At 36.0% G+C, this 15,847-nt stretch overlaps 1 protein-coding gene across 7 annotated transcripts in view; it reads left to right on the top strand.

The window, feature by feature from the left end:
* QKI (QKI, KH domain containing RNA binding) overlaps positions 1-15,847 on the top strand; it is a 166,907-nt gene that overhangs the window by 134,508 nt on the left and 16,552 nt on the right. For all 7 annotated transcript variants that reach the window (XM_059835232.1, XM_059835216.1, XM_059835211.1 and 4 more), the window contains exon 5: positions 13,760-13,847. In XM_059835232.1, the coding sequence (XP_059691215.1) occupies positions 13,760-13,847 (88 nt within the window). The remainder of the gene's footprint in view (positions 1-13,759; positions 13,848-15,847) is intronic.

The raw sequence follows: 15,847 nt of genomic DNA, 5'->3' as shown, positions 1-15,847 counted from the left end.
AAGTACCACAGGAGTGCCAGGCGAGAGGCTTTTTACATCTTCAAAAATAATTTCTGACTACTTTGACAGCAGTGTAAAAGCTCCACCTAATTGTCCAGAACTAATTTGTAGCTGGGGAAAAAGTCTTAAGATAGCATTTTAATTTTTTATGTTCTAGCATCAGCTGTTGTGTTTTCTAGGTAAACTTGTCTGAGCATGTCTCCTCTGAAATTATTCTCCGTAAGTTTTCTCTCTGATTGATTCCCATTCCATTCTCTGTTTTTTAAGGTCTCAGCTTTCTGAACTGAATCATGTGCAGATACACAGCAGCTTATTTTTACACATTCTGGAAACAAAATTCCATTCATTTTTCCATTTATTTGTATTGCTTCAGAATTGGCCTAGCTTTTCAGGCCTTTTGGACCTTTGTTGTCTGTATTTCCCTTGACGGAAATTTTCCTTGAAGGAAAAAGACTTCATTTGTCTCTTCCGTTGATGATGAGTAAATAATAGTCTTCAGTTACTCTCGGTGTCCAGAAACTTGTATTCCTTTTTAGGTTTGCTTCTTAATTTTTCAGCCACATCTTGTAACTGAAAGCTTTAATTGTACTTTTCTTGCTGTTTTGGTTTTTGGGGTTTTTTTATTTCTGTGTCTAATTTTTGCATACATTAAAGGAGGGTTTTAATGAAAAATACTATGTATAAGTATAAGTTTCAGTATTATTTTGAAATATTCATGAGATTCTGGAGTTCAGGAGATTAAGAGGAACTAAGGTGATTTATCCTGTGGTAGAAAATGTATTTTAAGCTGCTTTTGCTTACAGGTGTGCACCTTGTCTACTGGAATACAAAATTATAATTCTACAGTCTCTGAAAGACAGTTTAATTATACTTATTTCAAATATCTAAATGGAAAGAGTTGGTTTCTCCTAATGGTTTGTTTAGAACAATAAGTGTTAGGAGAACCAGAGTGTCTGAAAAATATTTAAACAGATTTACACAGAAAGATGTGAAAAACAATGGAGGAAGAAATCTAGAAATGGGAGAGTTTTACTTGTATAACAAGGACTCAAGGTTCATTCTGAAAACAGGTGGAAATTGCATATCAATATGCAGTTGACAGTACAATATGGAGTAGTGAGAGTAATGGGCAAGGCACTAGTAGTGAATATGTAGGTAGAAAATAAGTTACCACTTGAACAGTTTGCTGTTATTAGGGTGGATTTCTTTTTTTTTATACCAAAATTGCTTGTTCTCTGCAAAGTTGATACAATATGCATTTTGCATTTAAGGTTAGTTGGAAGACTACAAGGGAGATCCTACGTAGATATATTGTAGGATTATCCTATCAAGAACAGTTTCCTGAGCATGGAATGACAGCATTGATCCACGGTGGCTTGGTCACTGCAATTTTTTTCAGCCACAGTTCACAGAATCACAGAATCGTTAAGGTTGGAAAAGACATGTAAGATCATCAAGTCCAACCATCAGTTCAGGTACTCAGCTGCTTAGAAAACAAAAAAGGAAAAATGTTAAATGAAGTTTTGGTGTAATAGCTGATCCAGAGTCTGTAGCAAGCTGTTCAGATACAACACTATAAAAAATGTGAAGATCAGCAACAAATAGAAGCACAGAAGTCTTGATGATTTCTGTCCCAGTATAGCCTTTAACTTGCAGTAAAATCTGATGAAATTTATACTGTGAGTCCTGCTAAATGGTTACTTAAGTGTAGTGTCTGTGTTTCTGCTGAGGAGGCAGATCTTTAAATTAGTGTGTAGAGCAGCAGGGAAGGATGGTGAAATTAATTATTTAAGATAGGCCTGATACATACGTCTCTCATTCTAGGACAGAAAATTAGACTTGAGGAACTTAACTGTTTTATCATGTAGGGTCATTTAATTATTATATAGAAAACAAATACTAATTAGTAGATTCTGGTAATGTAACATTTTAGGAAAGAAGAGGTGAAAAAATTCTGGTCAATAATTTCTCTGGGGACTTTCCAGTAGGTTAACCAGTCCTTTATTTTGGTGAGTCATTGATACTCAGATACCTCATCATCTCAGTCCCTTCTGGATAGAAGACTACATCGTGTTTGTTATACTTCAGTCTCTTTTCTGTATGTGAACTGTTGTTACCTGTAATTGCTTGTGGGAGATACAGTTTTGAAACATGTCTCATATACAAAAACGGTAGATTCCTTTATTTATGCAAGGCATCTGAGCAGTCTTGGGTGGGAGTGGGGAAATAAATGTATAGGTTTTACCCCAGACTCCAGAAAACACTTTTTATGGGAACTGTTTTTTTGTTGTGTTGGGGTTTGGGTTTTTTTTTAATTAAAAAACAGTTATAGGAAAGTTTCTCTAACTATTCGATATATATAAATTGCTGAGATACATATTTCTTGTGCACATTTGTAAATAATGGAAAGGTATTCTTATTGCAATTGAATAACCTTTTTTCAGAATTTAAGGGTGGGGTTTTTAAGTGCTAGTAATACTTTCGAAACTGTTACTGTCTCCTAATTTTAAGGATTTATAATCTGCCCTTAAAATGTGCAGCAGAATAAAATTTCATATACAAAGTTGAATATCGTAAGAGATTTCTTGTGTTACTACATTATGAAAAATAGGTGGTTCTTATTTGTCAAAATCTGTATGTTAAATACTGATCTTTAAGTATGTGATAAATTCCCAAAGGCAAAGAGGTGAATATCTTGAAACAAGAAGCTGGTTTAATTTTCTTTAACACAACCAATGTGTCTTACACCAGCTTCAAGTTCCATTTTTTTCCCAAGGTCTATAATGAATAATTAAAATAAGGCTTGCGTGTTTGAATTAATCTGGATGATTACACTGGAAAATTATGTGACTGCTTTAAAAAAAAGTCAAATTATTATCACTTCCCGCTATTCTGGAGTAGTTACAAGAAACTGAAGTATGTTGCATGATTTTTAATGATTTACTAACAATCCACTAATCTTTTCTTACTAAAGTTGCTAAGATTAAAGGAATTGATTACAAAATGAAAATCTGTTTCATATATATTTTTCTGTAATACTTATGTGAAAAGTCTTTTGGCAAAATGTATGAGACTTTGCATTATAAGGCTTTTAAAATCATTTTAATGCTGAATTTATGTTACGTAGAAATAAAATAGTGATACAAACTGATAGAAGAAACTTTCATGCCTTCCCTTGGCTCTTATGTGACAGCATGAAAAAATGTTCAGGGCTAGCTGGAGTCCAAGCCACCTTTTGTCAGTTTATCATCAAGTGATTGCTTTAATAGCTGATGCTCTTACCTGATAGACAACTCACAGTACATACATATGGCTGCTCCTCGGCACCACAAGCTCCTAATAGCAGCCTTCAACAGCAAGAATAGCTCGCTTTTCATTCTTGGCGCTGGAAGGGTTACTTGCCTGTGGGATAGCCACAGGTTACAGCTCTATTTGTGAATAAGGGAATGTGGTTAGTTGGTCAGGTGGGCCCAGCCCTGGGGAAGAGGTGCTCTTCAAAGACTCTTTGTGCCAGCCTCTGCCGGGCAGCAGCTGAGTTCTTGCTCCTGGAAAATAAGCATTGGCCGGTCTCTAAAAGCTTGAAAGAAAGCTCAATAAATAGCAAAGAAAGCCTTCTCCCTAGCAACACACTGCCTTGAGCAGCTTGAGCCTTCAAACAGAAGGTCATATGATTGACATATTTGTCCCCTAAAGAGAGCACACACAATTCGGTTTTTCACTTCTCTGTATTTTTAAGCTGTGTGAAAGTGGGTTTTAGCCAACTGTACAAGAGAGGAGACTAGCCAGTTGGAATACTACCACCCCCTCCTTTTGGACTTCATCAGCTCTGAGAGTTCAGGAAGACCAGGAGAGTCATCTGTGCTGTTTATGGAAGAGTCAACTTCAATTTTTAAACAGCAACATTTATATTAGAGTACCAGTAAAATGCACATAAAACATATATGTGATATTATATTCAACAGAGCTATGGGTTGCTCGTATACTTGTAGGCAGCTGGAAGTAATTGTGAGCTTTTAGTTGATTCACTTTTTAGCAGCTGTTGAGAATTACTGAAACTTTCAATGTTGTGTTTCCTCAGTTGGACTAGAAATTTAAAACTTAGGTCAGTTGAATCTTTGGGCACCTTACATTTAAAAAAAAAATTTCTCTAGATGGTAGCTTTATACAGAGTTCTAAATTAAACAGTCATTAGAAGACTTCACCTTAGGGGTTGTGTGTATGTAGAAAAAGACAGTGTCAACAAAACTGTGCCATTGCACTTTCTGTTATTTTGAAAATAAATCAATTTATGCAAATGTTTTACAAAAGGGAAGGTAGGTGAAATACAGAAACAATTCTATTAATCACATTTTGCTGTCTTGATTCTTGTTGAAATTGTGACTGCAGCAGTAAACTGACAGTCTAAAAAGCTATTGGAAAACCACTGCTCCCTGAATACTAACATTTTCTAATTGGATAAGCCTGAATTCATGTTTTTACTCTGTATTGTAATACATTATTTTAGTTAGTCAGTATTACCTTTTCAGGACATCTCCAGCTGAAGATAAAAACGTCTTAAAAGTTACTACTGCAGCTTGAATTCCTGTGTGGTAGTCTGCAGCCCTGAATCCTGTGTTTAATGAAACACATAAGAGAAGGTACGCTTGAAAGATGTGTACTAATTCACAGCAACAGTCTTCGTACTCGTTACCAACAGTTAGTATTCTTTTGTTGCTCTAAAAAGAGAGACTTGTTCACATTCTTTCTAGGTTACTAAACTTGATACAAAATGTCATTTTTCTTATTTTTTTTTTTTATTTCTGAGTGAGAACAGATTAAAATCGTAATGGACATGTTTTCTTTACGAAAACATGGGGTCATATTTCAGTACCATTTTGAGAATGAAAGGCTTTGTTTGTGTACTAAAACATGAGCAGAGCTGGAAACAAAATTAGCTGGCACTGGAGTCTCTTTAGAGTTTGCAACAAAATACTAGTTTTGAAACCCCTTAATGGGGTTTGTCCATGTCGTCATTGTCCCCATCCCCCCTGTTCCACACACACCCCACACCCCCCATAGCTGAGTTCAGTGTCTTTGCACTTAAGGGAAATTTACAGCCACTCAGAGTGTATAAACTCAAACTTTGAATAGAAACTTCCTGGGATGACAGAGGAAAAATAAATGTTACAGGTCAGGCCAGACTTATCTACAAATATTTTAATTAATCATTCCATTGTTATATTTCTAATAGCTGCCTCTAATCTGTACCTGTTAGAACAACCACCTTTATCATAGGCAGTTGTATAGCATAAATTGGTTAAATTATTGTTACAATTTACTTAAAACTCAGGATAGGTTAAAGCATTTGTCCTGATGTAAGTGTCAATGCAGTCTCAAAGTGTTTTGGCACTGTTCAGTCTGTTTGAAAGGCTGCAGCTCGAATAAAGACCTGCATAATACAGGTGCTGTTTGATTTCTGCTCTGTTCAGATTCCCAGGATGTTCATGGTACTCAAGATGTGGCAGGCAGAGCCGTATTGGGAAATTTGTACCAGAGGCTTGCCTCGTAATATCTCATTCAGTGTGCTTATGGTTTAGGTGGTTCTTTCAGAATTAAACTAACCAGTGAGGAGGAATTTTGAATGTCTAGCATTCCAAAATCAGAAATACCAAAAATAAAGTGTTTAGGTCTGAAAGTTTTTTAACTGGGCTTGCACACTGCCAAAAATAGATCTAATGCTTTAGATTGCATTATTGATCGCTATTTTATTTGAATCTTAATACAAACAACTCTTAATGTATTTCAATAGAATTCTGTCTTTTTGCAAATATTTTAGAAGATACTGTATAAAATGTGTGTTAGTTTTTGGGGGTGGTTTGGTGTATATATATGTCATGAAAGATGCATTCCTGTTCTGGAGCTTTATGAATTGCTGAAGCTGTTCTGTGTGGTGTATAGAGATTCTTGTCACTGATTTTATTAACACTTAATAGTGTTAAAGGTTCAGGTGTGAGGTAAAGAAGAATGATAATTTAAAAAAAAAAAAGCTAAACAAAAAGCAAATTCTGGAATTAAGTATTGTTGAGTGTCTAGTATAACTGACCCAAGGGACCATATTTCCTTCAAAGCCCCAAACCCTGTGATTTAAATATGAGCCCATCATGTCTGTCCAAAAGAAATGTTGGGACAGACTTAAAAATCCTTTAAGGTCAAGCAGAATGCTACTGGTGATTTCTGCCCCCCCTTTGCTCCCCAATATATTAACAACTAGTACCCAGAGGGTATGTGGTGAAGCAAACCCGTAAGTTCCACTGATGCTGTATTTCAGTCTGGCTTATAAAATGCACTTCATGCTGATTTTCTGTACCTTATCTGTATTTTTTTCTTGCAGAAATGGAAAGTGGGGGAGGGAGGGCATAAGGTTTCTCAAAAATATTACTGGTAAGCCAAGTATCATGATTAAACAGGGATATGTCAGATAAGGTGATGGGAAGTGTAAAAAGATACGCTGCCTTTTCCCCCTAGTGTATCTTTAACATTATGACCAATGAATTTGTCAAGTGAAACAGCACAGTCATCTTTGCATATCATTTGAACTGAGAGCTTGCTTTGAAGAAGATAAGCAGACGGTGTTGCCCAGAAGAAATAATGATGCTAATTTATCTTTGCCTGTCCTCATAGGCATAGCAGTGTGTGTCAGTGTTGAAAAGGAAATAGAGAAATAACTGAGCTATAGCTTGCCACCTATTCAATGCCACAGCATCATTGATGGCATACAGGGCTCTAAGAAATACGGCTGGTCTTAAAGTAGTGATTTATTTTACTTTGTCTCAAAAGTATTTGGAAAAGTTTCCTCTGATATAAGAATAGCTGCCAAATTATTCCAGAGAAACCTCTTCAGCAAATTCTCCTTAGCATGACAAAGCTGTGTTGTAGGCTTTCTGCTCCATCACCATCAGAAGTGTGTAATCAAGGATGAGAAAGTCTAAGTAACATATGTTTACCAACAACTTCTGACTACCGATGTTTACATTCTGGGCATGGGAAACTTGGAAGTCTTTGTCAAATTTTTTGAGGGGGAGGGATGATGGGATGTTTTCCTTAACACTGAGTAATAGAGTAGCTTGCCAGAAATAAAAGCCTTTACAAAAGTGAAATCTGATGTCTTGCAGTAGGTAATTGATTAATAGTTTAGGTACTCACATTCAGATTCTTTTAAAAAGCTCTTTTCTTTGTGTTTTATATCTGGTTACCTGTCATCTTGCCTACGATTTCATTACCATAGATACTTCAGTCTTTTAGCAACTTAGATATATTAAAAAAAAGACCTTCCAAACTTAGAATAGATTTTAAGCATGTATACCTTAGCTTCAAGGATTCCAATGTGGTTTAGCCTATGATCTTTTATAATATATTTTACAATATATTGATGTCTGAGGTCTGTTTTTTGTTTTAATACATGTATGTCTAGGAATTTGTAGTATATTGTTTGTGACGTTTTTTATTTATAAATTATGAATGGAAGGTTTTTGTCCCTGAATGGGGACATTCATGTGTAAAGGCTGTTTAACTGGTGCATGGTATGTTAGGAATACTTACTGATCTACAAGTGAATTGCAGCGGAACATTTTTCTTTGTCAGGGAGATAAAAGCATTCCAGAGCCCAGAGAGTCCAGCTAGTGTCACAGTGCAAGCCTCCAAGTTGCAGCTGTGTGGCTACATAGCAGCTGGAGACTGTAGGAAGGCAGGGTGACAGACCCCTGAGGGGCAGCAGCTCCTCCTGGATAAGAAGGATAAGATCAGTGACAGTAAAATATTTCAGTGGTGCTATTGTGGTTTACCAAAATTCATATTAAATTAATAAATTGCAGGTGGCTTATACTATACAGCTGTGCAGTTTAAAGAATAATGAAAGTCTTTGTATTTAACATGTGTATTTCCAGAGATATGGTGGTAGAAAAGTTATGTTTGTTGTATGTGGCAATTGTAAATGACTTTTCTATTTGAGGAAAAGATTGAAGCGTCTATTCTTGTTTATTAGTATAGTGTTCTTCCATTCTTCCGTAACTGCCAAGTTCTCTGCCCATCTGTTTGGTGTACGTGTAAAATTATTTAATGCCTTACCTGTGTACTAAAAGCTACAATTGAGAAAATTCTCTACCTGAGTAAATGTGGAGAAAAGCATATGGACTTGGACAAAATGTGGTAGCTGGAAGAGGTCTCTCGGAGGGTGGCAGGAAAGGTGCTAAGCTGCTGTTGAGTACTGCTGTTTAACCAGAGGTGGTGTGGGGCAAGCAAGAAAGTAAGTCTGCACGAGAAGTTGCTGAGGTGCATTGGAAGGCAAGTGCTGCTCTTCGGTGCTCTTGCGTTGCTGAGGCTGCCTGGTCATTCTTCCGGTGTGCCTGGTGGGACAGGCCTGCTGCAGTTGGCTGGGGAAGATCAAGAGTAATTTTTGGCCTCTGTATTCACAGCTGATTCATGCATCAATTTGCTTCACCATCATTTCCTCTTCCCACTTGCTGCTCCTGCTCAGATCCTGAAAGGTTAGCCCTGAAACAGCTTATGAAGGACTGCTCCCTTAACCCAAAGCCAGACTTGGCTGCATTTGGTGCAAGATAAAACTGCAGCCTTTCCTAGGGTTGGACTCAGTTCAGTTCATGAGAATTCAGCTGAAATGCAGGGATGTGTGACGGGATTGCAAAAATGTCATCCAAAATGCATGACATTAGGAAGCTAGACTGTCAATGAAAGTCACTAACATCACCTAAATAAGTGTATCTATATTATGAATGTTGGAAAAAAGTGTATTTTTTATATTTTCCAAAGTAGTTACTTTAAAAGGAAAATTACCATTATACAGGGAAAGTATATATTTTTGTACAGAAATGCTGAAAGCCTTCCCTGCCAGCGTTGGTAATAATGATAATCAGAGTATGTTCTGAGACTTAGCCGGGTGAGACTGTGAGGCTGAAGGAGCTCTGTCAGGATCAGGTATCCCTGCTATCATACGAGTGAGTGGATTGTTTGGTTTGTGAATTAACTCAGCTGCAGTCACCTTCTATGTGGGTCAGTTTGGGTCTGGCAGCAGTATGGCAGGGCACTGACTGACTCCACTGGATGCTAGCTCATGGATCTCTGCTCTGTACTGAACATTACTATTTGATCCTTCTCTAGTATCTTTCCTTCTCTACTGTAATTTATTACAGGCTTCTCAGAGTTGACTGTACACGGCATCTAACAGTCTACCTGTCACCTCTGAAGACTGTTGTCATCTTCTGAAGTCTTCATTGACATAGCACAGTGAATGCACTTCCGTTTGGAGTCTGTATGCCTGTCTTCCACCTTGATTCCATATCTGTCTAGTGTGTTTTCTGTATAAATAAGAAGTTAAACTGTGTGATACTCTCAAGGGCGCACTGTATGCATTGTGAGAATCTGAGGCGTTTAAGTGCCTAATAATAATTTCGGAAGCGTTAGTTAAACAAAAGAATTCTCTGAGGATCTTGGGGTATCTGAGGTTGAAGTATAGCTTGGACATTGATAATGAAAAGAAGTCATTAAAAAAATTAAATGGAGTGCTTTATCTGAGCTCCCTATTTCATGACATAAAACAAGCTCTTACTAATAGCAGTTTATTACATAACTGCAATCCTCTTTTTTTTTTTAAAAAAACACACAGTATTGCCCAATGTAGGAGACAGAATTGTGGTTTTAATAGGGCATCAGTGTGGTCAGTGTTGTGTATTTCATTTGAATGGGTTTTTTGAGGAAGTGTTTCCCAGGCACTTCATGTAGGTGGCACTTGTTATTAGCATTTTGAACCTTGTGACTATTAATCCTACTCTCGTAAAGGTTAGAAAAGAAGTTACTTAAAACGATAGTGGTCACTGGCATTTGGTCTCCTTCAGGTCTTTTTATTGCTAGCCCAAGTAGAGCTGAGTTACTGTGAGGAGTACTGGCCTTGTGTTCACAAAATGGTAACCGATGTTGTCTGTGCACAGTTGGCTTTGTTAGGACTTACTGCTTGCGTCTCTTCAGTATTTGTATTCAGTGAGCAGTTGCAAGTGCTTACATTTAAAGAATTACGTTTCAAGATACCATTTAAGGTTTTTTCTTAATCTGCATTTTATATTGTACATGAGAAATACAAGGAAATCACTGGAGATTTAAGAGGATGAGAGGTTTGAGTCAATCACTTGAGCTTCAACTTAGTAATGCAAATCTGGCTTTAAGTGACCTTATTGATGTTTGCTCGAAGTAGCTTCCTCTTGGTACAAATGACTGAGCTTTATTGTAGCTATTGTACAGGTAATGTACTGTCCCTTTAGAGATTGCCTTTGTATCCCTGATGCAACCTCTCTTTGCTTTAACAGAGTGCCTGCAGAAATGCCTGGAGCTAAGATAGATTGCATCGGTGTGCCTCATTTGATCACCTGTCAGCAAGGAAGAGAGAGGATAGGGCAGGCAAAAACATGCGCCCATTGCTCTATCCCAGCTCTTGGAAGTTTGAGGGTTTGGCTATTGGTGTATGATGTTCAAACAGAGAGCTTGATACCAAACAATGAAGGACGTAGCAGCATATCTGAAAGGGTCCTGACCACTTCTGTGACTTACGCCTTGAAGAGAGGTGACAAGCAACTCTCGCAAGTTTAGGGTGTAAGGGGGTAGCAGAATTTTGAGCAGTACTAGTAGGGTGGTGCAAACAGTGCTAAGCACCCACGTCTTGAGGAGATAGTATTGTATAATAAACAGTGCCATCTTCTGGGAGGAGTCGGAATGATGCCCTTGTGGTCAGCATTAAAGATGTTTTTAAAGTGGGGTTTTTTTTGTTTGGATTGGTTTTTTTCTCTCTATCTAATAAATGCTTTGAAAAACAAAATAGCGGAAGTTGAAAGACAGTATTAATGTTTCGTAATGAAGGTCCACATCTGCGAATTATCACTGATACAGTCTTTAAGGAAAAGGTTTAAACTATGTTTTGGAGTCTGTTTGAAAGAACAAAAGTTTATCAACTGCTGAGCAGTACTCCTGAGAAGTAAATCTCAAAAATAAAAGTTAACGACTTGGTCTGCTTTGCGTGCTGAGGTTCGTTATTATTTTTGTAAACATACTTTGTAAAACCTAGATAATTGCAACATCTTTGCTCATAGAAGCATAGTGACCTATAGGAAAATGTTAAAGATCCAAAGTAAGAATGATTACTTTGTCTTTTATTGCTTTTAAGTTGTTACAACTTCTTCTTTTGGGGATGTCAGAAGGAAAAAATATTTTCTGTCTTAAAATTATTATTCTATAAATAGTTACATTTGGAAATACTCACTGTGGTGCAAAATCTGGAATTAGAGTTACTAAAATTATCCTAGCAAGTGGAACGTAAGATGCAGCATTTACTGAGACTCATTAATGGTGTCAGATCAATCACCTGAACTCTTATTTGGAGGAAGTAAGCAATTTTAGTAACATTAATGGAACTATATGGGAGATGCAGCTGACATTGTGAGGAGGTTTTTTTGTTACACACTTTAATAAATAAATAAAGGAACCCAAGCAAAAAGCCAATAACAAAGTATTACCATTATGGAGGGAGGGGAAAAGAGGAATCAATGTGTTAGAAGTCTTTATTGCTAAAATAAATTAGTTAAGGTATATCCAGAATGACAAGAATTTGTGAGCTCTGCATGGGCAGATAGATTTGGAATTGGTTTTATTGCATCATGATTGTCTAGGTAATTTACCAGCAAAGATGCAATGGAATAATAGTTCCTTTAAAAAAAAGAAAAAATTTCTTTTGCATGTAAATTGTAAGTCTGTTCTGAGTATGTCGTATTAAGGATGCTATTATCAGTACATTTTGTATTCCAGAGAGTCTCGTTTTAATGACTATGATGTGTGAGGTTTCTGGATAGTACAGTACTTAACTGTACAATTAATTTGTAGTTAAAATGGTAATTGAATGTTTGTTTACTTTTTCAATATTAGTGTTAGCTTGGTCTGTTGCACAGTATTTCATATATAAAGAAAATGTCTAACTTTCAGTATATTCTGAATGTTTAACAACAACATAAATTGTCACTGTGTGTAATCTTTGTGTTTATGCAAGTTGTCAGTATTACAGTTAGGATTTTCATTTCTGACATCTGAAAGTAATTTAGTGTTGACCCATCTTACCATGTTGATTTTAAGTTGTTGATAAAAATCAGATGTTAAAGTTTCCATTTCAAGGGGTGGTGGTCCTTGAGCATACCTCACACTAAGTGCTATATTTGCTTAGATACAATTTTAAAACTTTTTTTGTCATGTAATTTAGTAAATTACTTCTCCATAGTTTTGGAGTAAAGTATGTATAACAATATTTTGCTGCAAACTAGCCTGAAAAAATATTTTCCTATACATTTGGAACACTGGGTGTAGATAATCCTATTAACTCTTAACTAGTTTGAGACGTTGTTTCACCCGTGCAGTGCTGTAATTGACACAAACTTGTTGAATAGAATTTTTTTGGTTAGTGGTGGTGATTGTTATTCTTTGTGGCTTTTAATTCTGGTTTTTTGTAATCACTCATGCTCTTGAGAGTCCTAGTTCAAACCATCTGTAAGAGCTGTAGTTTAAGATGGGTGAACAGCTCTGACATCAGACTTTAAGATTTTCGGAGTGGATGGCACAGTATGTTATTATCCAGGTTCCCATTAACTTGGAAAATGCTGTTCCAAATGTCTGGAAAACGTTGTGTGAATAGGCAAGATAAGTAAAAAAAATAAGAAATCCTGTTTAGCAAAGGAAGAATGCAATGCAGCTGACACTGAAGATGCCCTCTTTTCCATCTGACTGAGAATTTCAGCAGTGGCATTCAATACAAGAAGCAAGGTGGTAACTTAACATTAAAGTAGACGCTGACCATCTCTCTTGGGTTTCCTATATCATAATCTTGTTTCCTGGTTGATAGGATGTAGACTAAACAAATGGTAGTATTTCTGGAAAGACAGATCAGAAAATGTCTAGTCTTACAACTAAAATTGAACTAATTAGAAATACTTTTGTTAGTAACTGAAAAAGTGAGCATTTTTACTGAATACTGCGTAATATTTATGCAAGCTGCAGGATATACCAATGGAGTAGATAACCAGGGAAGTAATTTATACTGAAGGAAAAACAAGAATAATGTATACTGTGTAAATAGTAGTTATATCCTAACCAGAATACATCTACATGTGCCAGAATTATGAATTCTGCCTTACAGGACTTGATGTCCTGTTTGGAAAGCTACTCAAAGTTTGTTGTTTATTTTTGGTTTGACTCACTCCCTCCCCCCAATCCCCCCCCAAGCTGGGCAAAGTAGTCCGTATCAACTACAGTGGAGCAAGTTACAATAAATTGAAGTTGCTTAAAATTTGTGGTATCTATTCTTCCTCTAGCCTAATAATACCATTTTTTAAAAGATACCTTTAGTAGGAGTACATGAAAAGATTTACTAAAACTTGAGAAAAAATTTCTTTAAACAATTTCTATCAAACACAACTTACACTTAACTCTGTTTTTATAGTTTATGGTATGAGCCTTTTTCAAAACTCTTAAGATATTTATCAACACCACTTAATGATAGACAACAGGCAACTTGCACTTAATTTTAAGGAAAAGTTCACAAAGCTTACTGGTTTTGTGACTAATGGTAAGCAGGTATTTTGCATGGTTAAAACTCAAAGGCATTTTATTCTAGGTCCCTTACATCTTGTGCACTAGTGAATTAATAAGCCTGACTTTCTTCCCATCTTTTCACACACAGGCAGAAGGAGAAGACAGCCTTAAAAAGATGCAGCTGATGGAGCTTGCAATTCTGAATGGCACCTACAGAGATGCCAACATCAAATCACGTAAGCATGTCATAAACTTGAGGGTCAATGCCATAGTAATGTTTGCAAGTTTTGATTCCTAAGCTACCTACTGGCAAATGTACAGTAGCAACTGTGTTGGAGAATGGAAGGCAGTAAAAAAACAACAGAACAGTAGGTAGCCATTGCAAAAGATCTTCTGGAGATAAGTTATTTCAGTTTTGGGGGTTTTTTGTTCGGGTTTGTTCCCCACCCTCCCCCCTGCCCCCCCCCCCTTTTTTTTAAACGGTATGTTTGGGTTGAAATATTTATAAATATATACTTTAAAAAAATTCAACCCTTAAGCCATATTTTTCTATTTTATGATTATTTTTTTCCCTTAATACCTATAAAAGACAATGGACTCCTTTTCAATTTTATTTTTAGAGATTTAATTTGAAAATGTTACAGATGTTCAGGATACTGTGAATACATTTTTCTGTATTACATTCCTTCCTTTCATCTTGCTTGCATGTGTCCCCCCAATGTTATGTTTTTCCAACAATTCATCAACTGATTTCACAGCTGAGTTCACAGGGATCAGTGATTTAACGAGCCATTTTTATGATTTCTTCCATTACATTTGTGTGAGAATGCTTTTGCAAATGCATGTATGCACAGGTTTACACTTGAAAATTAATTACATACACCTACTAATGAAAGCATATATCTATTATGTGTGATACAAATTATTTTCTCTAGTTGAAAAGCTAATTTCTCCTCCTGAAAATGTAGTTGCTGATACTGTTCCAAAGTAAATTTTTGCTGTAGCTGTGATACAGATGTCAAATGTAAGCACAGTTAAATCAGTCTTTTCACTAAGGGCCTACTGATATTTGCAAATTTGTTTCTCCACACAGTCACCATTTCAATGTTGAATATGTTTAAAGGTTGGAATGCAGTTAGGCCACTCTGAGAGTGCTTACACCAGTGTAATTATTCTGATTTGAAAAGAGACATAAGCAAGGGCTTTTACCACTACAATGGTAGTGGTAAATCTTCCAGCCCTAATGAACACCATAATACTTAAAGCTAGATCACTTTTAAATATATTTTAGTCTCTAAATTATTGCAAATTTATGAGTAAAATAGCTTTCAGATTAGCTTAAATTGATGCAAACTGTTGCATAGAAACCTTTGTATTAATTAGAGCAATTTCTTTGTCTGATCTATTCCCATTGGTCTATTGTATCAGTGTAAGTGGGAAGATAGATTTTTTATTTTTCCCTTTTGACTAGAGATTTCCACACTAACATTCATTTGTTGATAATAAGACAATTTCACTGTTTGTGTGTTTTGATTTTACTGAAAACTTGAAGACGTAAAAGCCGTACTGGTTTATTTCTGTTTAAGAAAGGAAATTAAAATGTTTGAGCGTTTTTTTTAATCATACATTAAGTCTGAGCACTTTTGTTTAAAAAACAAAAATAATTAAAACAACACAACAGTCTCAAATCTGAAAAACTTCCACCACATTTCTCTTTTCAGACCACCTGTAGGTTAATTAAATAAATGTAGATTAACAGTAGTGCAGAGATATCTAGAAATTATAACCCTTTAAGATTGACTGTTACCAGCTGATGTGTTAGTATTTAAGAATTTGCTCATCTTGTATGCCAACAGTCTTCAAATAACGCTTAACGAAATGTGTTAGCACTGTTTGGGAAAAAAAAATGCATCTGTTTTCTTTAACTTAAGCAAGGCCATAGTGAACGTCAAATACAAAGAAAGTATTTTATTTTGGGGAATTTGATATGGAAATCACTTTTGAGTCTATTTTATTCATGCTAGAGTAGGAGAGGAGATGCATTGTGTTTCTAGGTCATCTTTAACTTCACTGATCCTGGAAACTGGAATTGAATGCAATTTTGAGATGTATAAAAACCGTAGACTCATATGGCAGCTCTGCATAACTGAGTATCTGTGGACTCTATATAGTTGCACTAAATTTTGTACTCTGTATTTGATTATGACAGTGTTTTCCTTGTATTTCCTGCATGCAT

The sequence above is a fragment of the Gavia stellata genome, chromosome 2 (assembly GCF_030936135.1).
Source record: "Gavia stellata isolate bGavSte3 chromosome 2, bGavSte3.hap2, whole genome shotgun sequence".
NCBI classification, from domain to species: domain Eukaryota; kingdom Metazoa; phylum Chordata; class Aves; order Gaviiformes; family Gaviidae; genus Gavia; species Gavia stellata.
Note: the sequence above shows the minus strand (reverse complement) of the source record. Positions and strands in the feature narration are given on the sequence as shown.